This window comes from Epinephelus moara, chromosome 15 (assembly GCF_006386435.1).
Source record: "Epinephelus moara isolate mb chromosome 15, YSFRI_EMoa_1.0, whole genome shotgun sequence".
Lineage (NCBI taxonomy): Eukaryota > Metazoa > Chordata > Actinopteri > Perciformes > Serranidae > Epinephelus > Epinephelus moara.
This window is the reverse complement of record NC_065520.1, coordinates 9,761,847-9,787,379: the sequence shown is the minus strand read 5'-3', so window position 1 is coordinate 9,787,379 and position 25,533 is coordinate 9,761,847. Positions and strand designations below refer to the sequence as shown.

The 25,533-nt window shown below is 40.6% G+C and overlaps 1 protein-coding gene across 3 annotated transcripts in view; it reads right to left on the bottom strand.

The window, feature by feature from the left end:
* The window catches only part of zranb3 (zinc finger, RAN-binding domain containing 3), an 87,776-nt gene that overhangs the window by 57,400 nt on the left and 4,843 nt on the right, over nucleotides 1-25,533 (bottom strand). For all 3 annotated transcript variants that reach the window (XM_050063039.1, XM_050063040.1, XM_050063041.1), the window contains exons 3-8: nucleotides 17,653-17,671; nucleotides 17,209-17,387; nucleotides 13,100-13,331; nucleotides 7,978-8,063; nucleotides 5,818-5,989; nucleotides 458-592 (exon numbers count right to left, since the gene is read on the bottom strand). In XM_050063039.1, coding sequence (XP_049918996.1) covers nucleotides 458-592; nucleotides 5,818-5,989; nucleotides 7,978-8,063; nucleotides 13,100-13,331; nucleotides 17,209-17,387; nucleotides 17,653-17,671 — 823 coding nt within the window. The remainder of the gene's footprint in view (nucleotides 1-457; nucleotides 593-5,817; nucleotides 5,990-7,977; nucleotides 8,064-13,099; nucleotides 13,332-17,208; nucleotides 17,388-17,652; nucleotides 17,672-25,533) is intronic.

The following is a 25,533-nucleotide window of genomic DNA, read 5'->3' as shown; positions in this document are numbered from 1 at the left end:
GGTCTTTAAAAATATATAGCTTTATTTTAATTTTCACATAATTCGCTAAATTAAATGGGAGCTGAGTGGATTTTAGCAAAAGCTACGTGAACAGGAGGAAACTGTGCATTTGTCGGGGACTATTTTCAGCTGCGGATTGATACACATTTGGTGTTCTAGTCAGTATTTACAGCAGCAGGATGGTGTTTGTGTGATTGAGTCAAAGCAAACTACAGTGTGTGTTCATGCTAATGAAGGAACATGTCACCCAGTGCAGCAGTGTGGCTCATTGATGCATTTTTGGACAACAATGGAGCTCCATGGCACAGAGGAATAAGGTATCAGGCTTTGTACACACTCACAATACTTGTTAGTAGGATTCAGAGGAATATAAAATATCACCTGCCTTACCCATTGAAGATATACGGTATTATGACACAGGCTGGGTTAAAAAAGATGTAGTGTGGTCTTTTATTACCTTGGCAATGGCTGTTTGCTTGTACATCTGTGTGACCAGGCTCATGACTTGAGTGAAGGGGTTGTCCATGGCAGCAACCCCCGACCCCAGTCCCTTCATCAGTCTCTCCCACTCTGCGAAGCTGGCCGAGGCCTCCTGCGAGCAAGGAGAGCGCAAAGACAGTGAGGCTGCGTCCTTTATTTCTTCATCCACCCTTCTCTCTCTCTACTGTTTTTGAGATATAAAGGGCAAAACAATTAATGGTGCTGCTGGGTGTCCTACTTTCCCTGGAAGAGAAAGAAAGAAAGAGCGAGGAAAGCGAAAGAGAGAGAGATGGAGAATTCCCAAGGATGCCACCCCCTCCGACTGGGCTGCTGTGTTAGGTGGGTCATGTGCATCTCCCAATTATAGCCGCCTTGTGACAAGCCGGGGTCGAAGATGGAGAAGCAGCCGGGCCGGTACAATAAATCAAAGACGCCTCGTGTGCTCTCAAGGTGATTGGCGAGGAGTATTTAAGGCGAGAGAGGAAAGCGAAGAGGAGCGCAGTGGGAGAGGCTACCGGTGAGGAGCAGCATATGCTACCTCCTGCTCATAGACAAGACATTTGTTGTTGGCATGTAGGTTAGCCCTATTTTGTCATAAAAACACATAGTGTATTAACAGCAAGCTTCAATATTTTGTACAATGCAGCATATATGTGCAGAAATGTGAACAGCGTGCTGTACGGAATAATTGCAAAGCTTGGGTTTGATTCAATTTCCATGCAATAACTCCAGTGTGTCTATAATCTCAAGCGCTCCCGAAGAACCCCCTTGACTTTTTCTAAATTGTCTAACTTCAGAGCGCTTTGTCATTAGAGGTTATTTTGTGCCTTTTGTTCACAACTCCAAATTTCAGCTGTCTGGATTCAGGCAGCAACACCATAAAATGTGTAAAAATTCCACAGGAATGAACACTTTCTTTAAGCGCTGCATATCAAACGATGCAAAACTGTGAACCATATGGCAAGCTGAAGGAAGAGGTGGTCCGCGCGTGATTAAGCACATACATACACATAATGATGAGTGAGCGCGGGGAGGCGGGGGGGTCACAGAGAAAGGGAAAGACAGGGTGAGAAAAGGAGAGACATCTTATTAATGCGAGCACACGCACATATAATAGAAGCAAGTTTCACGACTGCATTTTTGCACTTGCACATTCTGGACTGCTACAATGAAAAGCGTCTGGTGAAACATGAAAGCTTTACACTATTTAGTGAAATAATTAGCATTTCAGTGGATCCAAACCTCGTCAAAGTCAAGGACAGCTGAATGAATAAATAGTATCATATTGCAGGAGCACAAAGCTGCGTTTCCTTTATGTTTCCTCTCAGATGTTTCACTCAGCAGCAGCTGCATAAACACAGTTTGGACTGTCGCTCAATGTTTATTTCTAATTAAAAATTTCATATTCCGGCATTGCTTTATAATCTGCTGGGGAGGGAGAAAACCTGAGTGGCTAAACACTCCACCCTTGATGATATTCACTAGACTAACACTGACAAAAGGCCAGGGCTGAAAACGTAAAGGGCAGGAGGGGCATAAAAAGTGTCTGCTGCTGAAGATAAAAGCCATCATTAGGGAGTAAAATGAGACAGGAGGAACAAGGCTGAACTGGTGAGTGGTCCTGGTGTACAGTGTGTATCGTCACTTTGCAAAACCATGCTTTAAAAGACAGTTTGTTTAGAGGAAAATAATGTCCACCCAGGCTTTTATGCTTTATATTGTTCATGATTTCATGCTTGTGGGAAGCACAATGGCCATCGCTTTGGGTGACTGGCCACTTCACATCTCCCTTTCTCATCTCTTAAAACCAGTCCATTTAGCTGGGAGCATAAAACGCCTGTCTATTATTCTCAGTGGACAAATACCTGTAAAAAAAAAACCCCACTCATATATTCATCTCATGAACAAAACAAAAAAACAAAACTGCAAAAACCAGCCACAGCCAGTTGTGCTTTTTGTTTTCACCAAAGACAAATGATCTCAGGGCTCATTTCTCTGAGGATACTACAGCTGCTGTTTCAGCCAACTTGAGATAACAGAGAAACACGAGAACAACTACGAGACATGACATGAACTTTTCCAACTGTTCTACACGTACGTTCCGTGGCCTAATTGGCACTGCTATGTAGAAACACTGACCATATTTAGCCCCCACTTAAAGCGTCCCTTAACATTTAAGGAGATTGGGGTAAAAATCCTGCATCATCACTTTTTTGAGCAACTTCCTCATTGTTGTGTCATTCCTGGGATGGTGGCTTGGTGCATAATTAGCGCTGAAAGAGCTCCTCCAGTGTTATTTTTTTTTTCACACTCCTGCTGATATGATGCAAAATATAACGAAGTGGATGCTTCTAAATGCGTATTGTTCTTAGTGCCGGTTGCTCCCAGTGGGAAACTAAAACCCCTCGTAGCATTGACACCAGCGAACCAATGCAGTGAGTGGAGGACGGGTGCACAGGCCAGGTCCAAGCCACATTCACGTGCACACATGCATCTAGTGTGGCGTGGGAGGCAGAAACCGCAAACCAGAACTTTGGGGAGGCTAAAAGAGATGCAAACACCTACACACGAAACATGACATTTACTCTACAAATACCCTAGTATCCTCTTTACCGTGGTGGAGAGGGAACACACACACACACACACACACACATACGCAGGCCTCAGTGTATCTCTGCATCGGCTGAAGGGCAGTTATTTAATCTTAAATCAGCAATAGGCAGTTTTCATACTTTTAGTGCCGAAGAGAAGTAATATCCATCATGTATGAATGGATGAGTGAACTGCAAACATCACACTCAGTTGCAGATTTTACTTGGCATCATACACCAGTCATGCTGCTGCACATATGGATTATTTTCCAAGGCGTCTACAGGTATCAGACATTTAAATTTAAAGCGTTTTAAAACCTTTTCAAGATATTTTTAAACCACTTTTAAGACAAATTTTATTCAAGTATTGCAGGTAAGTGTAAAAGCTAGTATACATGTGGTCCCATGCAGAAGTAGGTTTCATGTGGGTATATGGTTGTGAGAGTGAGTTAGCTTTATCTACCTGTTATCTACTTTACCTGCTTTCCAACAGCTAATTACAAGTATACAGTAAAAAGACAGTCTTAGGTTTAAAGATCTGTAACATCAGAAATGTGGACTTTCATGCAGGAGAGCTCTACTCGTTTTGACAAAGAGAAATTAAAAGATAGGTAACTCAAATTAGATAAAATGTTTGGAGCAATTAGGCCTCACAAACTCACATTTAAGACTATTTAATGACCAGTGAGGCAAAATTGTTAGAAATTGAATTTAAGATATTATAAGCCTTTTTAAGGATCTCCAAGTAAACCTGTTTTCATCTATGGTTGTGCCGAGAATGATCAGCGATGTCTTTGCCATTCTCAAGACAATATTTGGCTTATTTTCCCATTAATGTATTAAATTATTATCATTATTAATAGTAGTAGTAGTAAGAGTAAATCAATATTAAATCTAATTTGCCCTGTCATAGTTTCACGTCCGCATCCCCTGCATAAAATTGACATTTGCAGCACCTACGCATGCACGTGCACACAGGCACACTCTGACCAGCTAAGCAAAGACCTGTGCTTATTAACAGGTTTGTGCCAAACAATGTAAGGAAATATAGACCTAATGTAACAGACAATGAAAATAAATGCCTGTCTTCAGTGGAATGTGCAGCATGAAAGACTGCCGTTTGACCAAAGGCAAAAACGGCACAGTCAACATTTCGTTTTCTTTTCGTTTCATGCCCCGTTTTAGCACTCATCTCCGAGGGACTGAAATCGTTCATAGATTCTATTATTTTGCGTTTTGTAGACCGACGTTCCAAGTGCTCTGCTTCCCTAAATTGTGCGGGGACACTCGGGTTTAATATTGACTTCACCACTACTGTGAAATAAATGTATTACTGGATTCTGAGACAGTAGTCTTGGGTTGCTATTTAGCTTTTATTTAGTCAAATAATAATAATAACAATAATAAAAACATGATTGACTGTATTTGTTATGAAGATCACCAGACACTATTTTCACCACTGGTTTATCAGTTGAATGTCTCATCTCTAAAATGTCCAAAAGTAGTAAAAATGGGCATCATCATTTCCAACAGCCAAGGGTGGTGTTTTCAAATTGCTGATTTTTGTCCAACCAATAATCAAAAATCAAAACATATCTAGTTTACTATGATATATAAACTGAGAACATAAGCAAATCTTCACATTTGAGAAACTGCTTGTACAAGTTTTCCAAGTCAGATTCCCTAAACCCTCTTAACTGCACAAACTTGTCTACATGAGACGATCTGTTAATGTTACCCGAGAGTAAAAAGAAGAATTTGACATGGTGGAGCTTCAGAAGCCAGTGGACGAAAACAGAACTAATTAGCAGTGTCAGTAGTGGAAACAATTAGAAAATATTAATGCAGCTGCCAGCGACGTGTCATCAGAGCAGCACCACACCGTAACAGAAATAAAGACAGAATGCTCTGACGTGAAGCTAGATGCTGAAACACGTCTCTCAGAAGCAAAGCGGTCCATGGCTTGGATGGAGGACAGGCAAGGGGAGGTGACAGTCATGGAAATGGACCAGAGAATATTATTCAGTTATGTTACACCGTCAGCTGTTATAACGGACCAGTTATGTTTCCCCTGACAGAGATTTGCATCAAGTCCCTGAGGCCTGAAGCTGCTGGACTGAGAGCAGAAGTGTAGCAGTTGCCAGGCTGTATACTGCAGCACATTTACTAACTACTCAATATTTGTCATTTTTGCCTGATAAATGACTTAAACATTACACTGATTATCAAAATGAGACAAGGAGAAAGTTAAAGCAAAACATCAAAAAGTGATGAGCATGAGACAGTCCATATTTCAAAGAATCGCTCCCTGTGCGGTGAAAAATATACAAACCTGGAGATAACAGAATTTAATTTTACTTAACAGCGTGAATCTGTGGCATCTCCATTAATCCACATGTGACACTGGAGCACTTTGTGACACTTTGTGCTGGCGCATGTGTGAAAATGTTGAAGCTAAAGCGATTAATTATTTAGTCAATCAACAGAAAATTATGTGGAAACATTTTTATAGTTAATTAATTGTTAGAGTCATTATTTCAAGCCAGACATTTGATAATGTCACCTTGGGCTCTGGGAAATTATGATGGGCATCTTATTATTGCCTGACATTCCACAAACAGCATTATTTATCAATTAATCATTAGTTTATAATGAAAACAATAGCTGCAGCTGTAGAAAATGTGGAAACATACATCACTTGCGTATAACAAGCAAATAATAAGTGCAATGTCTGACGAACATGTACCTTTGCGGCCTCCTTTGGTAGGTCGAAGGGGATACGCTGACGGATTTTGGGGGGCAGCTGACTGAGCACTTCAGCCTTGAGACGGCGGATCATGATCTCACTCAGCCGCTGGTGTAGCTCCTCCAAGTTGGACGCCCCCCGACAGTCCCACTGCCTGCGAGCCCCAAAGTACCTGCGAGAGAATGAATGAGAGGCAAAGCTGTGGCTGCTGATACCTTTTTTTTTTATACACTATTTTATCCGGGAGAAAGTTCCTAAGAAAACATACTTATTTACGGCAATGCCCTGAAGGAATAGTTAAACACATTTAAACATTCCCACCTGGGAGCTGCCCGGCACTACAACAACCTTCCATCGTTTACTGCTGAGCAGCTCTGCTGGAGCAGTCGGGGGATCAGTTTTTTGCTTAAGGGCACTTTGCAGAGCAGGAAACTATTTTGTCTAATGGCCACAGCAGCAGGTTTATCCCAAAACTCGACAGCAACTTTCACAATTTATCTGCCAAATGGATTTTTAGAATAGAACTGGCCCTCCACACAAAGGCTGGTTATCTGCCATATTGGCCGCAAGTATGGGCAAACTTAACAAGGCACTGCCAAAATGTGCTGTTTCACACTTGAGTGTTTAAACTTGTAGTTGCTGAGGGAAGGCAATGTGATTCATTCCTTCTAAAATAATGTTCCTGCCTGGTGTTGGGATTTGAACCAGCAGCTTTCCGGCTGTGATGCTGCTTCTCTGTCTCCTGAGCTGCTGCCATTTCCCACAATAACTTCACTTATATGAAGGGAATAGGAAGATTCGCTCACATGATACTGCCTCGTGTCCTTCTGTGTGTATGATCTTTTGTGTGAATGTGTTTATGTGGCTCAGAATGGCATTCCCCAGCCACACTAAGTGCTATTATATACAAAGTGTTATCATTAATGGCAGCGAGCCCATCCCCGGCCGAGCTGCTGACTTTGATGGACATCCAAAACAATGCATTTGATGTGTTTGTTCACACATGTAACTGATCGTCACTGGCTACTGGCAGCCAGTTGGCATTTAACGCTTGGCTTCGGTTGTGGTCTGGCTCTGACAACAAACCCTCAACTCAGCAGCACCGCCACTCCAGACTCAGGTACAGCCTACCTTATCCCAGCAGACACTTGAAAAGAGTGAGAATTTAATGGTAGATGACATCTATTTAAAACTCTACTAATTCCACTAAGCTAAGAACTAAGAGTTTATAAATAAGTACAGACCAAAATGAGGTATTACACTTAAAAGGATGATTCAACGTTTCAGGAAAAAAGCTTATTCACCTCCTTAGTGAGAGTTAGATAAAAATATTGATAGCACTCTGATGTCTCTCCATTAAATATAAAGTTAGAGCCAAGAGAGGGTTAGCTCAGCTTAGCATAAAAACCTGTAGCAGGAGGAAACAGATAACCTGCCCCTGTCCAATTCCCCCTGTAATACCACAACTTGTCATTTTCAACTTAGGGTTTTCTACTTAGGGTTGCATAGGTCTCTTCCTCTTCAAAACAGACCAGGTGATCAAAACCAGTAAAAACACTGAATAAAGCAGCTACATCTTACTAATTAGTGTTTCTCCGATGCGGTTTCACATGTCAGAGACGGGCGGCTTGCCCACCACATGATCTCACCCTTTTTCTCTGATAACTTAATGTGTGCTCGCCTTTTTTCTGATCCAGACATTCAGAAGGTATTTACCGGGAGTCAAATTATATACAAAGGTCTCCCATTCTAAGAAACAAAGACACGCTGTGATTTAAACCAGTAAAAGCACAGAAAAATGCAGTTTAACGTTACAAAATCAGTGTTTTTCCAATCCTGCTTGTCACAGTGGCGTCAGAGTTTTGTTTGTCAGTTCTTGGCTACTGTAGAAACATGGTGGTGAACATGGTAATCTCCATAAACAAGGACCCGCTCCTTATGTAGATATACACAGTCATTCAAAAGTCATGAAAACAAAATGAGATTTATTTTCATATGATTAAATAAAGAAAATGTACTTATTATAATTAATTCCATTTCTGCCAATATACCTCCCTAGATCCTACACACTGGACCTTTGAGATGCCCTACATATAAAGTGGAAAATTTTGTACGAGGTGCGTGTCAGCTTGTGTGTGTGTGTGCATGTTGAAGACTCACCTGTAATGGGCATTGCAGTATTTCTTGGCATAGTCACTCCAGGTTCCAAACCTCTTGGGGTAGAGAGCATCAATCTGCATGAAAAGCTGTGTAATACAGAGACAGGAAAAGAACCTTAATGTAAAACCACATATTACATGGTGAGTATGTGTCTGTAAGGGAAGGCAAGACAGGGACTTGGGACTGTCTCATTTCTAAATTACCTTTTAATTGTAATATCCTTCTTCATATATATATCTCATATATTTTCCTCCCAATAATATTTACCTCCTTGTAATTATTTGTCCTATTTGTACCCATTGAAAAAAGACAGCATACATACATTAAACTGACTCCCTACTTGGGCTAATGTCACACTATTGTTTTAGCATTCACTAGCACTGTCATTAGGATCTGATAATCTGTCATTCTGTTCATACTTGTACTTGAATAAATGCACTTAGTTACATTCAACCACTGTTTACATAAATAGAAAGGTTTTTTCCCATTTCTTCCCAACTGTGGTCAATACATTCTTAATGATAGCAGTTGTAAAGTATTCTGTTTCTAGCCTTAAGAGTATAAAAGAAAAGTTACCGGCATTCACCATATCCCGCAACTGTCTCATATCTTGTGGTAGCTTATGTTAGCAAACTTAAGCTAAATATTGCTATGTAACCTAAATAACTGTCTCTATCACTGCGGTATGCCTGAGCTAATGCAACGAAACATTTTAGGATTTACCATTAACCAAAATCAGTCCCTTAGCTTGTGATGGCTAATATTACCTACATTTAGCCAAATATTTCTATGTTAACTGATGTTAATTAACTATGGCTGCTCTCTACTTAAGCTAACGCTATGCTAAATTTTAGCATTTACCATTGTTCCCTACATGCCCCTTTGCTTATGATAGCTAATGTTAGCAAACTTAAGCTAAATATTTCTATGTAACTGACATTACTTATGTGACTCTATCACTGCTCTGTACTTGAGCTAATGCTATTAGCATTTACCATTATTCCCCAACTGTCCCTTAGCTTGCAATAGCTAATGTTAACTAACTTCAGCTAAATATTTCTATGTTAACTGACATTAATTATATGACTCTATCACTGCTCTCTACTTGGGCTAATACTATGCAAACTTTTAGCATTTACCATTATAACATTGCGTGCGGCAGCTAATGTTAGCAAACTTAGGCTGCATATTGCTGTGTAATCTAACTGACATTAGCTAGCTGACTCTATCACTGCGCTCTACTTGAGCTAATGCTATGAAATTTTTTTTTGCATTTATCATTATTCCCTAACTGTCCCCTTAGCTTATGATAGTTAATGTTAGCTAAATTAAGCTAAATATTTCTATGTAACTGACAGTTGTATGACTATCACTGCTCTCTACTTGAGCTAATGCTATGCTAAATTTTAGCATGTAACGTTACCATTATTCTAACGTTTGCTATTTCTATGTTAACTGACATTTGTTATATCACTCTGTCACTGCTCTCTACTTGGGTTAATACTGTAAAAAAAAAAATTAGCATAACGACTATAAGGGTTGCTTGTGGCAGCAAATTTTAGCAAATTTAGGCCACATAATCCTATGTAATCTAATTGACATTAGCTAGCTAACTCTATCACTGCGCTCCACTTGAGCTAATGCTATATTAAATTTTAGCATACCATTATTCCCTAACTGTCCCTTAGCATGCCACAGCTAATGTTAGCTAACTTTAGCTAAATATTTCCATGTAACTGACATTAGCTAGCTGACTCTGTCACTGCTCTGTACTTGGGTTAATGTGATGCTAAGTTTTAGCATTCACCATTATCCCTTAACTGTCGGGTAGCTTGTGTTAGCTAATGTTAGCAAACGTTAGCTAAATACTGCTGTGTAATGTCAGCTAACTTGACATGACAGTCATGAATTTAGCTAAGTCAGTTTGTGACACTTATCTGCTTGTGCTACCGCCACACTATATTTCATGTCCCTCAATAATTTTACCACAGAAGTTAAACACACCATACCTCACCTGGAGACGTCTTAAACTGCATTAGTGTTAGCCAATATTTAGCACAAGCCAAAGTCTTGCTTTAACACTTAAGACCCTTTGGAAAAATTAAAATACCAACTACTCATGGAACTGGATCATTAACAGTAAATAATTTTTTTCTTAATCTTTGTGCCAAAAAAGCTAAGCTAAGTTGACCAGCTGCTGGCAGAAGCTTATATTTAGTGCACAGCTATGGAGAGCTGTATTAAACATCACATCTTGGCAAGAAAGAGAATATGCATACTGTCTTTCCCCAGATACTGACCTATTATTTTAAGTTAAAGTTATTTTAGTATCCTATCTTGGTACACTTCTCCGATCTCCATCCTACACCAAACTGACAAATTTAGCTGCACGTCATAAAGATTGCATAGCTGCCACAGCTTCTCACCTTTTAGTTTCTGAAAGCTGCACGCAATAACTCAAAAGTAGCAAGAGCTTTTTTTGGCTTTAAACACAGACCTTAACTGTGCTCACGATTAGTCTACTGTCATGAAGTGCATCTTGTGTGCAATTTATTCAAGGTCCCACTGTCCTTCGCCTAGTTTACCAGTCCTGTGTTGTGCAATTAACCAGGTCAAGCCGCCATGTATTCAGATTGAGCACAGAAAATGACACTGATTTGAAAATTAAATTAAAATATGGATAAAGAATATCGACCTACTGCTGCTGAATAAGTGCTGACATGAAAATTGAGTCATCAAAGGGTCTTTGCATCATAAAAATTACAAGCTGTTCTGTCTTCAGTGGACGTATGGCATTTTGAAAAGAGCCTTTTCATACAGTAAGTAGGTAAAGAGTGTGTATGCATCACAGGTTGCAACAAAGCTCAAAGAATGTGTGTGTGCAAACGTCAACATGTCTGTGCATACACACCACATCCCTGTCAATTTTCAGAATTTGCAGCAATTTCTGAAGTAATGACAGGTAATCATCAGCAAGGCGATCTGAATAAGCAGCCACAGTGAGAGCGCTACTCTAAATTCAGCGCTTGTTCAACAGGAACTTTGCATTTTCCCCCCTCACACTGTTGATATAATAGGTGGGTGGAATGAGGGCACATCATGAACGGTGCAGCATGCCCTGAGCTGTGTGCTAACTCGATGTCAGAGCCCACAGTGAGTAATGATGGCAGTGAGGAGACTGGCACAGAGGCAGGGACAGGGCTTATCAGGTTTATGCTGCGGATGATAAAATGTTATATTCAGTTTCAGATTCTAGTGGCAGAGAGAGGGAGAGAGATGATATCTAAAAAACTAACCTCAACACTGCAGGCAGGCAGTTGCAAAGACAGGATGGCATGTATCACACATGCGCGCAGTATATAACACGCACACACACACACACCGTCTCCATGACACATCTCCTCGAGATTTCTTACAAGTACTAAGCCTTATTTTGGAATTAATTAGCTGCCTGAATCTCATCAGTTAATTATCATGATCGAGTCGAGGCAATAATTAAGTTTTCCTCACAGCAGTGTGGCAGTTCGATGACAGTGGGGTCTGTCTCGCATACATACTTTAACATAGTCAACACACAAACCTATGATGTCATGGCTAGATTAGTTGTTAACCAACATGTTTTTCAAGCTGCTTCACGCAAAAGGGACAGAATTTGTAACATATGTGACCAAATCATGCTGGATTGAGCTTTACGTTGGTTCCCAGACTGTTTTAAAATTGATTTTAATATTTATTAATAACTTCTAAGGCTAATGAAGGTCTTGCACCAGACTATACTGCTATGATTCTAACCCCACATGTACAAGAGTGTGATTTTAGATTAAATAATTTTAGAAAACACCAGTAGTCTCCAATATATGTTTCCTTTTGTCTGAGTTGACAATAATTTTTGTCAAAGTTAAAGCAGTTTCTGTCTGTGCTGCTTTTATGTGTGGCATGGTGGCTCAGTTGGAAAAAGGTGACGTCACCTACTTCTGCGTACCAGTCAGAATTACACACCTTTTGCAACATCCAAACAGTCCCGATTGACATTTTTGAATGTTAACTCCTAATAAATAACACGTGTATTATGTATTCTACATATCAATGTGAACATTTCATTTGTAGACAAATACATGAGATTTAAGTTTATGATTTTTGGGGGTTTTAACTAGTATTGTCTTTTTGCCTCTTGAATATAATGTGAATTATTCTCCAAATCAACTGTATAACTTGTAAATACAGTAAATAAATGGACTACTAACACCTTATTATTAACTTTGCCATAATAATGGAACTGTAGAGGATGACTGGAGGGAAAGTGGAGACTGTAAACGCCTAAGCACAAGGCTGTTACAGTGCCCTATCATTAGGGCACAGTGGACATACAGTACGTCTTATTGATACTGTATTGTCTCCTCACTGTGAAAAGATTTTCTATTCACAAAGTCCACTTCATCTTCCGCGGCTGCTGTGATGGAATATGGCTGCAATCTACTGCTTCGATGTATCATATATAAACATGATATAATAAATCATTATGGAGAGGGGAACGGCTCTGCCGCTCTCCAAACACCGCTGTCCTGTGAACAGCCCTTCTTATTGTCTCTAAACTCAATAGTTTCCCCCCCTGTGCGCTTCTTTTTATTACTTGTCTCATTTATTGCGGTGCAGTGTCTGTTCATATCGGCCTTTGTAAATGAAGTTTTTGCAACAAAGGTTATTGAAATAAGTCCACAGGATCCTCGAGGATAAGTGATGCCAGGGAGAGTTAATTGGCTTTTTGAATGGTGGATCGCAGTATAACCTGCTCTGGAGCAAGTTACCATGGCGATCTACCTGTGCTGTATTGTGAAATACTTGTGTGAGAAGCCAGAGCTGAGCCCTGAGTTAGCTTTGTGGCCTATTAATATGTCTTCATGAGTGTGGGCTCAGAATCCCTTTTGAAGCACATATATGTGTTTTAATAATCTGCTGAGTGGAGTTTCTTATATTTGTCCACATTGTTTCTTCCTCTCCAGCCCACTGTTTAGATTTCATTAATTTATTAAGGAGTTCTGAATCCGCCAGTTTCATGTCATCTGGGAAATAAACAAAACACTTACATGCACCAGTCAATTTTCATTCAATCAGATTGTATTACCTCTTCAGGCCGACCAAGAGCCGGGGTACCAGTGAGCAGGATGGCCCGCTTAGCGCTCTGAATGAAGGGCACCAGAATCTTAGTCCGTGCTGCGTTTCTGGATTTGAGGTAATGTGACTCGTCCACCACCACCACTGCGAACCGCTGCCTGCTCAGGGTCTCCACCAGGAGGCGTGCATCTGTGGTGAGCAGGCCATAACCCAGCACCGTCACCTTACTGGTGCTGATGCCCCTGGAGGAACAAGGACACACACCCACACATGAAGGAACCACAGTATGCAGATCAAGCATGTGATGTATGTCTCAAGAGATGTATCATATTTATTCATTTAGAATAAAATAATACACCCAGCGTAAACCAAAACATAACAAACATGTCATCTGTTAGGGCTGCAACTTGTGATTATTTCACTTGTCTGCGGATCATTTTCCTAAATAACCAACAGTCAAAAACCCAAAACATTCAGTTCAATGACATGGGGACCATTTTTTTGCTTCAGGTTAATAGGGTTTTGTTGAAAGAGCATTTATTTTCTCAATTAATCAAATTAATCTGGCCATTAAAAGTCCAGAACCCAAAATATATGCAGTTCACTATCATCGAAGACTAAAAATAACAGCAAATTTTTCCATGTTAGAGACTTGAACCATGATTTTTTCCCCTTATTTTTGCTTTAACCGGTAACGAAAATGTATAATGTGTTATCTTTATTGCAGGTATCAAATTTTTACAAAATTTTGAGTTGTGATTATCTACAAAATGGTATGGCACAAAATTGTTTACAGTCCACTGGTTCCTACTGAAGATGTAAATCTTTAAAAATCAATCAGGAATATGTGCGTTGAATTTTAAAAAAAGGCTCAGTAATTTCCCAAAACAGCTGGGCACTAGTTCTTAGCAAATTTTACTCAAACAAGAGGAAACAGCACATTTATTGGGGACTATTTTCAGCTGCGGATTAATACACATTTGGTTGAAAAAACATTTACGGCAGGATGCTGTATTTAGGATAGAGTAAAAAAAATAAAAACTACAGTGCCCACGTTTATTACAATAAATCAACATGTCAGCAAGTGCAACAGAGTGGCTCGTTGATGTGTTTTTAATAGTTATGTGGACAACAATGGGGCTCTGTGGCACAAAGGAATAAGATATATAGCACTGTGGTTAAACACACAATACTTTTTTATAGAAAATCTCCAGCGTAACCCTTTAAAATGCAACCGTAGTTCATACAGTAGTCACCTTTAACATTGAAATGTGTGTTGACAGCAGGAACTAAATACAAACTCAACATCTGTTCAATTGTTCTGCTGTTTATTGACTTGGCAACAGAGCCCTCAAGGTAAAGTAAGGCAGACTATTTAAAATGGAGTGTGAACTTGATAAATGTTAAGGCACACAAAGGAAGACACACACACGGACACTGCCAGGCACAAACTACAGCTGCAGTATTTTTTTTCATACATCTCCTCTTCTCTAGCGCTTAAGAAATTCATTCCTGGGCTGTATTGCAATTTCTATATTTTCCAGTTTATGCGCAGCCCCCTAACACAAACACACAGATACACAGTCACAGATAAACAAACAAACACAGCGGCGGCATTCAGCGGCATGAAACTCAATAAGAATCTCTGAGAAATCAAAAACCTTTCCAGCATCTGTCAGCGTCTAATTCTTTGCCCTCGCCACACACACACACACATGCTGAAATAAACCTAAGGTGCCATTCATGTTCTATAAAACAACAATTGAGTCAAAATACTCAGAGGAGGCGCTGCATAATTTTTTTTCTTGCCTCCCCGTTCAGTCATTAACACATCCGAGTTCAAGGACACATTTTCCCCAGAAGGCTTTCACAACCTCTTTGCGCCTCATCTGTGATGTGAGGTGGAGTTTTTTTTCCCTTCAAGTCACAGACACAAAGTTTGTTTCATTCAAAAATAAAAACTAAGAGAACTAGGGGAAAGTTGAGGTGATAATAAAAGTATTTTACACGTGACATTAGTCGACTGTATAGAGAGAGAGCATACCGCAAACCGGAATCAATATAAACAGCTGTGGAAATGAGACACATTTCTCCACGACAGCATTTTTCCACTTCCTGCATTGAAAAATTTTCAGCTCTTGTTCAATATTGCAGACGTTGCGTTGACATGATTTGTCTGTCAGTGCTGTCAAACATCGGCCCCGGCTGGCTCCTGACACCGAGGGACACTTTGAGATTAAATTGTCAACTTCTCTGTCTGTCACACCGCTGCACCTTCGCACTGTGTGACCAAGTGTGCTTATATATTTAATTCATCTCTTTAGGTAAATTATTATTGCTTGCATGGAGCAGGAGGACACCACCACAGCTTCCCTTTTAGCTCACATAATAGCTGCAACCTTTCACGTACATAATCTTGTGTATGATGAACATAATCCTGTGGATTATGTACTTCGTTTAGCTATCGTGAGCACATAAGAGATGAAGACTGTGGGTCTAAAAGTGTGCCTCTATCTGTTCTATAACATAGATAATTTTGTCTTGATTAAATAATTCATGATTATTAAAAGTGTATTATTGATTTAATGTCCCATTCTAAGCAAAAAATGCCAGGAATTCACCAGTTCTAGTTCCTCAAATGTGAATATTTGCTGGTTTTCTTAGTCATGTTTGATGGTTAATTGTAAATCTATTGGTTTTATATTATTCAAAAACATCCTGTTGGGCTCTTGGAACATTTGGTGGGAATTTTCCATTTTATAGACCAAATAATTAATCAACTAATCAGGAAAATAATTGATTTGATTTGATTAGTTTATTTAGTCATATTATTCCAGAAATCAATAGTCAAGATCAATAATCAAGAGGGATCCAAGAAATCGAGCTCTGTACCACATTTAGTATAATAATTTAACAGTATATAATATAGCAGCACACCACTACTTGCTTGGTAGAGTAATGGCGTCCTGAACAAAGCATTAAATCATGCTTCCTCTGTGTGTGTTGTAATCAGTCCGGCCATGTGTGCATCTTAATGCAGGTGAGTCCCTGTGTGTGTATCCCACTGACTAGCTAATTGCTGCTGCTCTGCACTGCACTCATACGGCAGTTGGCGCTGACAACACCGTCCCAACCCATGGCATACTTTTTTCTTTTTTTTTTACCACAGTCAGTTGTACTCGAAAGTCTAAAATTCATCATATTTCCCTCAAGGTTTGACTTTTCGTCTCTCAAACTGCAGCTTTAATAAACAGTTTGACAGTGCTGGGGCTTTATCCGTTTTTTAATACTAGCCTTTCATTAAAAAACACATATTGGCCAGTCAGTGTCACCCACAACTGATGTGAAGAGGAAAATGAAGTTTGCTGATTACATATTCATCGTCTATTTGAAGCCCGTAATCTAAATATATTCCAATGAGACACCCAGGCACACATTTCACTATAAAGTCTTCAGTACAAAGCGTTGGAGACCAAATCAGAGCTAAAAGGAGATTCAATATTTGACTTCATTCACCAATTCATTAGGAGGTCCAGTAGCATGACTCCAAAAGAATGCTAATGTTGCCTCATGTCTGCTGAATGCGTCAGCAAGCCACTACAAAGGTAATATGTCAATATGTGTTTACAGCTTGTGTCCGCTGCCCCCAAGTGGCCAAAAAATAAATTAATACAGATTTAAGAAGGCCAGAAAACCTAGGTATATTTGCAAAAAAAAGGAAACTAAGACACCGACAACTATACAGTATTACATGTTTGTGTCAGGGTTTTTGTTACCCGGTAACTGCTGGTTTTTTATGTGGAAAATCTGTTAATTTACTTATCAATTTTTAAAAATAAGGTTATTATGCACGTGCGTCAATTGATGGACTTATTTTATTTGGACAGTTGAAATATATGCAAAAGAAGCCTGGTTTTCAATAAATATTATAAATCTATATGCCTTGATGTCATTTTTAATAGCCTCTCTATCAACTGTCTTTAAGCTCATGAACATGTATAATATTTTACTGGAATTTCTCCATTTGTCTGCGACACTGAAATCTTTAGAACATGTGGACAATATGTGTATGTGTGACCTGGGTGAGGTTGTTTGGAGGCATGAAGGTGGGCGACCTACATGGTGTGGCTCTTGTTCTCCACCAGGTTGATGTCTCCAGGCTGCAGCTCAGGGATCCACCTCTCCAGCTCCTCGATCCAGGGATACTTCAGCGACGAGGGCACCACCACCAGAAGGGGCCACTCCTGCCTGAAGGCATACGCCACCGCGATGGCCTGCACCGTCTTCCCAAGACCCATCTGGACGGACGAAATCAACACCCGGCGAAGGGGGAGAAAAACAAGTCAATTGCGCACAGACTCTGCGGTAAATTGCATATGACGGCCGCGCTGATGTGAGGCCCAAGAGTAATAAGGTCTCAGAATGATTCTCGTGTCAAACCCGATTAGGCACGTGGGAGTGCTGCACAGTGCTGACAAATTAATTTGGAAAGCATGCAGCGAAAGTCCCAGGTTCATTTTTTTGGGAAAACAGATTTCCTGAGCCAGCGTTGTGTGTGCTTACCTCATCGGCGATCATACATCTGTAAAACAAACAGAGAAAACTTTATCAGACCTGACCTGGTTGTGACAATAAGACAAAGTTTTTGGCTTACATAGAAAAACAGCCTGTTCAGAATGATGGCTTTGCTCAAGGGCACCACAGCATCATTCATTAGAGAGGAAGTTATTGTTTCTCTTGTCCAGACATTCCTGGCTTGTCCACACCAGAAAGCTTCCTGTCACAACCCGACTTCTCAAACCTCTCTGGCCATAGAAAACACACACAGTCACCTCACACACAGCTGCTCTTGGACATATTACAAATCTGTCACTTGTAATTTAGCTCTGCACTGGTGCTTTGTTTCAGTTTGCTGTTGTTGCTATTCAATATTTATGTTGTTGTTGTTCCTATTGAAAATTTCTGTGTCTTCGGAGAGACTTTGGGGAGTGCTCACAGCGTCTGGGTTCATCCAATTCCCAACGATGGAGAAAAAAAACTAAAGTTAAATTCCTCAAGTAAAATAACAATATTTTTGGAGGAAACTGTCAATTTAGGAAAGACATCAAATCTTACACTATGTCCTTTAGTTGCTATCATGTTTGTTTATGTAACTCAAAAAGTTGTTGCACAAAAATCTAGCTTATCCTCGAGAATTGCTGAAATTCAAAGCTCAGTTCAAGAGTGGAGCATCTTATCTTGCACTGACTGAACTTAAAATGGAAACAGATGACTTTTCAACCATTTCCGCTCTGGCGTTTCCAAATTGTATTATCGTTGATGCCACTGTCGGAAAGACAATGGGATTGCTTTACATTTTCCTTAAAGCCTATAGCAACTACCACCTGGGTATAGAGTATCCATGGTAACTTCAGTTGTACCACTGTCTGCCATTTCTACTCCTGGGAACAATAACTGCAAAGAACTTACAGTAATACTCTTTGGTAACTGGGGATACCTGCCGATAGCTACCAGGGAAAACTAAAGCCCTATCCTCTTCCTGTTTTGGTTACACAATGTTGACACACTTCCTTTGTGCCATAAATAGAGCCTTTATTCTCATTAACAGAATTGCATTTGGGTGAGTGGTAATAATTTAATGTTCTGCCTCCAAAGAACTAATGAGAGCCACTGCTTTGGGGGCATTTTGACCAAACAAAACCAAAGTTGGTTGGAAAAGTGGAAAGACTTGTTTCTGTCAGGTTTGAACGAAGTGTGTTTTACGCTGAGTTAAAATGGCAATCAAGCTCGTCTTGCCCTTCATTCATGTGGTGTCAGAATAATCAGGAAAATTAGTTACCCACTGGGAAATTTCATGTGATCGTCCCCTCAAGTTGGAGCTCGGAAGGTCAGTGGAAATTTTGGTGTACAAGTTGCTGAGTCGAGGTCATATATGCAGACTGGCAGACATTAGTAAATGTTTGATTGATGACAATAAACTATTTATTTTTACAATAGGATTAGTATTATGCATCAATATATTGAATCACATATTGCATGTCAATTTTTTGCTTACAAATAATTTGTAATATGGTATTAGGTTCGAACCATTAGTTGCTGTCAACGTATACTGAGCTAGATTAGTTGGGAAAGTTATTTATTCGTTAGTTGCCATATTTTATTACTCAGGTAAAGTAATATTTCAGTAGTCTGTTGCTAAGAGAGAGGAGGTCACACACCTGAGTAAATATATCGGCAATCGCTGGTTGTTGGGCCGATATTGGCTGGTTGGAAAATTTATCTTAACATATAGCCCAACCCTGAATTCCTGGGTGAAAGCGAGGTACATAGGGAACCAGTCTCAACGCTGATGGTGTCATTATTCTCAGCCATCCCATTGTGCAATCAACATTTACTTGACAAAAATAAGTTAAAGCAAAAAACCTGTCTACTTCCACTTTCCAAGTAAATAATTAAGCCTGATTTTGTTGTATTTAAGTGTTGATTCATGAGTAAAATAAATTAAGTTAAAAAAAATTTAGAAGCGGATCTTGGGCACAGATGTGATCTCATTTAACGCCAGGAACACACTGTACGGATTCAGCCCCCCGACTAATTTTAGAATCGATCACAGTGTGGCTGTCGGACAATCTGCGTGTCAGACATTCTGGTCGTTTTGGGAGATTCTGTCTTGCAGTGTGAGCAGTTTCACAGTCCAATTTCCCAAACTGCTGCTGTCATAAGGTCCGTTATAAATCGCAGCGCGCTTGTTTTAATATTATAGGAGTAATATTTTACATGGTGTGGCTGCTGTTAGTCTTGATGGCATCTTCCAGCCATCTGCAGCTCCAGATTTTTGTTTCCCTCCTTGTGTTCTGCTCACAGTGGAAGTACACAAAGTAACGCTGCCTTTCAGTTGGTCTATGTTGTGTTGACGATTCATTAGAGAGTAAGAATAGACTGGAAATCAGTGCTTTGCTTTTTTCTGACATGTTAAAAGTGATTTTAAAATCTAAATGTATCTTTGTTAATCCTGATTCTCCTTTTCAATCCACATTTTAGGAGCGTATGATGAGCCTGCAATGGAGCCTAAAATGAGGATGGAAGTAGCAGCTCAGCTGTCTGGCTGTCTCTGATATGGTATGTTTTCGCAACCATGTAACAGCCCCTTTACACTGTGCATGATAAAGGAACAATGAACGCGCGACACATTCCTTAGCTGAAGTTGTCCCCGAGGAAAAAGTACAGATAGATCAACCTCTGCTTCTCTCTGCCCGGTGGACTCGGGCCTATTGTCATGACCTTGCTTATTCATAAATGCTTCCAACACCATGTCAGAGCAAACAGTGCAGCGGACCAGCTCTGAATACCTCAGACACACTCTCTCATTATTCTTTCTCCTCCTCTACCTCCTCCTCCTCCCCCCATCTCCGCCCCATTTCTCTCTTTCAGCTGAGGAACATGATTAATGTGCACCTTGCCACTGGTGGTTTTTCTAATTGCCAGCACACCGGCCCAGTCAGCGCAATGCGCACACACACACACACACACACACACACACACACACACGCCAGTATGTGTGTGAAAAATGCACACAAAAGAAAAGAGAAAAAAATGCACGATACATACAAAGTGCACACACACATGTACATGCACACACACACATATATGTGCTTGCGCATACCACCACCCACACACACACACCCACACTCACAAACTGGGGGAGGAAGTGCGGCTGGGGCAGGTGCTTGCCATTTCCCAACACATTAATCATCCTCCTTTAAATAACCTGAGTGTCGTCTTGACGGTTTGAGACTGCGAGGATGCTGCAGCGCTGTTGCCTGACGACGGCACGGTCCCCGCCGCCCCATCTTTCTAATGTTATCTCCGAAACCCACAAGCCCCAAAGTGTCAGGAAATGGGCTCCCCTACCTCCCAGGCTGGCTACGATGATTTGATGGGTTTGACCTCTGCGTGGTGATGTGTTGCGCGGCACGGTGTCTAACCCCAATCTTCCAGCCCTGTTAAGGTTCTCCTCTGAGGACTGAACCTGTAGTGTGCTGTGGTCAGAGGGAAAGCGGCTCAGAGGTTGGATGCTACACAAAAGGCTGATCAAAGGGTGCTACAGCGTGCCATGCTCGCACACAGCTATGAGTTCAGAGTGCAGTTTAGCTGTATATTGCAGATGAACTTTAAGTCAAAACAAAGTAGTCTTCAGCGGAAAAGGTTTGGGCCTTTTTCTACCTGTGGGAGATGGAGGATGTTTCAATAGTGTGTGTGACTTTTGCAGGAGAAGTTTAAATCTGAGCTATATGGGGCGATCCACTAGTGTTTTGCTTACACGTCCTTTATTTTCCTAACTTAAGCATACCCTTCTGCACACCCAAATCTATCAGAGAGCTCTTTTAATTTTTTCAGCGGTGCTTAAAATAGAAAAAACTTCTTGTACTTGCTGGACTCTGTCTTTTGTTGAGTGGATTTTTTTCTAAATCCCTTACTTTATTACAGTGTTTCCCAACATACATGCGTACAAGAAAGGACAACACTGCTTCTGGCATGTGATTTTGCAGGTGGAGAGCAGTAAGACTTCCTATTTAAACAATCTATAGCACATGGTCTAATTGTATTTAGGACGTAACTAAGTCCACTTTTGCTAATTAAGCATAGGCACAAAGTAAGGTACAAGGGGCAAAGAGGGTGTACTTAGTCCCTTAAGTAATCATAGGTGTGTTTTGGGCGTAACATGAATTAACCAATCAGAGTGTCATCTCCCATTTCCTTTAAAAGCCAGGTGCACCCGCAGCTGGCACGCTGCTATTTGCATGGAAGATTCTGCAAATTGGAGAAGCGAGCGGTTTTCTGCTGAGAGTAATGCAGTGAGAGCAGTGATGTCACTGCAGCAAATGTCGTGGGACATGTAGGCATCAAAACTAAAAGAAAACAAAACTGAATTTTTCGCTTCTGACATAATGACGTTACGCTGCTTGTCGTGCATAAATGGGAACAGCGTCTCTTTTAATGGGGACTCAGACAGTAGCTCTGCTCCTTCTATGTTCAAATTTTAGACAATGTATGAGGTATTATTTCACCCACCCACAACCCTTCACATGTCCCTGTGTGTGTGACATGCATGTGTACACGTGCTGTAAACCCACCTGTGTAGACACATCCTAGTATCTGTACCATGCACCCTTTAAGTAGCAGGAAAATACTGCACAGCTCTGACTTCAGACCAGACTTTGTTTGTCAATGGTGCAATTGTTTTTGGCTGCCTCAAAATAGCAATATGTCAGCAATGCACCTGACTAACTCTCAGTTTAAGACCTGCACACCCATGGGTGCAAAGATGGGCACAAGTACATTCTACTAACATAATATGGGCGCTGGCCAGCTACATTCCTTTTAATCTGGGTTTACCTGTATCTTACTGCAGCTAATGTCCGCAAGGAAAGCTGAAAGGTTTAATCAGGGAACCCCTAAAGGTCAGTCTCTTACTCCACAGTAAATATAATATGAATATGTTGTGTTGTGGTACATAGGTGTGACTGCTCTCTTACATTATGACCTTAGATAATCCTTTTTCCGTGGGCTGTTTAATCATAATCCACACCCTCCTGTATTCATTACAGCAGGACGTACATAGAGATGTATGAATGTTTGGCTCTAATGATGCATTTACTCTGAAGATTTCAGTTTCTTGAAATGATAAGCAAAGCCAACACAATTTTTATGTTACAATACTCGTTAAAAAATATTTGCCACCAGCCTAATTCTTCTCTCTAACACACAAACTGACCCAGCAGGCTGCAAAGTTTATTTATCATGCATAGCCTCTATACTTTGTTTCTATAAAAACCTCCAATACTATCCAAATAATGGAAAGTTGGCCATTAAGGCTACGGGTTACTGATGGTGGGTAAAATTACATTTCTCATGCTGTATAATAGAACGCATCTCCTGCCGTCTTCATAACGAAAACTTACATTAAAACTTATGGCATATTTCACGCTTAATTAGGAGGAAATGGAATATAGAGCACCTGGGAAAGTAAATACTGTAACTGAGGCACTTTGAGGATGGAGGAGGGACATTATCTGATTTTTGAGATGCTACTGGACCCAGTGTCCCTCCTCAGGTTACTGGTCAGGTGCATGTGATTTGTGACCATTCCTTTTTTAAATATGTCTCTAACAAGCCCCCCAACTTTATGGAAGTGACACGGTAAAAATGTTGTGGAAAAGTTGTCTGTTTCCACTTGAAATAGAAATCTAAAAGATGATTACTTTAAACAGGGACTTTGTAAATGCGCTGATTTGCTCCCCCTGCACTGTAACTCCCAGCATACTGCTGAATAGCCCAAATGATTTTATGGAACCACTCTGTGTAAAGTGAACAATACTTAATGGGCGTAAATAAATCAACTTGTATGTGTACAGAGAACAAACTCCATCTCTGGAAAGGACTTCTCTCAGTAATTTGACCATCGCGAGGAGAGACGACACAGTCTGCTTATTGATCTCCTCTCACATCAGCCGAGCAGGCCTTATTCAATAAAAGCACAGCCAGTCACTTACAATCATATTTTGGACAAATCAGAACAGAGCGGACATACAGTGCATCACATGGCTGGCTTTGAGCTGCAGTCAACACCTTAATGGAAGTGACCAAGAGCTCTTAATGGATATACTTTTACTTCAAATTGATGGGTTTTTTTTTTAATAATAGAGTACTGTGTTTTACAGATGTACCATGGCTAAATGTATGTTTTAAAATGCCTGAATATATATACAGATGTCAGCACTCAAATGGCACATTTCTGCCCAACTTTCCACACAATACAATCAACCACATCTCGAGGGTTTTTATTGTCGCACTGTGCCACAACTTTCCCACATTATCCCTATCTAACTCCATAAAATTCACTCACCCTCCTACACAGACCGATACAGCGGCTTCCATAAGTATTTGAATTGCAACAACATTTGATGTTTTGGTTCGGTGCTCTTGATGCTCTGGATGTGAAAAGACACAACGACTATGAGATTTAAAGGAAAAATCCGCCCCCGGATCCTCCCACGCTGTTAGATATCCATCATCAATCTGTGATGTTCAGTGCATTTCAGGAGTTATTTTATAATGAAGGGCTGCCATTTATTTTTTGTCTGTCAGCCTGCCTCGTCTAGTTCCACTTCAGGTAGTGTTATCCTACATTTCCCAGAATTGTTACACTCCTTCCTAAAAATCCAACAAGTCTGCAGCCGCATGGCGTTCTGGTATCTGTTGAGCATCAGTAGAGAAAGACACTGCTGCTTTAATTCTTCTCAAGGATATTGAGTGAACAAATAAAAAACAGCAGGGTGCCTCAAATACACAGACACATCGAGACTACTGTCAATAAAATGACCATTTTTAGCTTGTAATCATCTTTACCTTCTGTCTGTGTGTGAGTGTGGTACTGTGGGCTAAAAATGCTGCATTTTCTGTCACTATATCCCACAGTACTTCCTGCATTCCTAAAATGGCTTCATGTTTTAATGCGAACAGATGATACTACCGTTGTGTCAACATGAAAAGGAAATATACAGAAAAACTTGAATCATAGAAATCGAATGAGAGTACAATGGACATTACTTTTTAAATCACCATGGTCAGAGTAGCGGCCATTTTTATGTGTGTCATGCTACTGCAATTGTTGTAGCCAGGCCTCTGCAACCTCTGGAAAAATGAAGCCAACATGGAAGTGCAGTTCCAAACACTGCAGTTCCTCTAATGGCCACTTGAGGCTGGCTCCAAGAGCGAGTCAATCCCCATGGACCTCCATGTTAAAATGTCCAACTTTACCGCTGAATTAACATGTTTACAGGCTGGTACAAAATAGTTTTGGTCTCTATAGCTGATTTCAACATTCATGACGACTGTATTGGGGGGGGTTGAATTTCTAACTCATCATTTAAATTTCATTAGGGCTTAAAGTTACACATATCTGAAGGGAAGGGTCGAATGATTTACAGGCTGTCTGCGAGGCGTCGCTGCAGTTTATGAGTCAGATCCACCCCTTGCTCAACCACAGCTCCATCCTCTTGTCCAAATATGATCACTTTTGGCTCCAAAAAACCAAGATGGCTTCAGCCCACAAACCAATGGGTGACGTCCCAGTGGTTACATCTATTGTTTTCTACAAGTCCCTTTTACACTGCCAGATTTTCCGCAAATGTTGGGCCGTTTTGCCGGCAAGCTGCGAGCATTTAGACACACAGAGCCGGATTGGCGAGTTGATCCAAGGTGCCCAATTTTCTGCCACGTAGGGTAGTCATATTGGCGGAACCCTTTTAGTTTAAAAAGACCGAGGCGGCCTTCTGCAACGGGAGGGGCTGTTGATGACTCCGCACGTGCAACCCAGGTTTCACCCAGGATAAACAGGAAACAGCTGATAGCAGGAATTAGCGAGCAGCTAGTAGCAAGAGG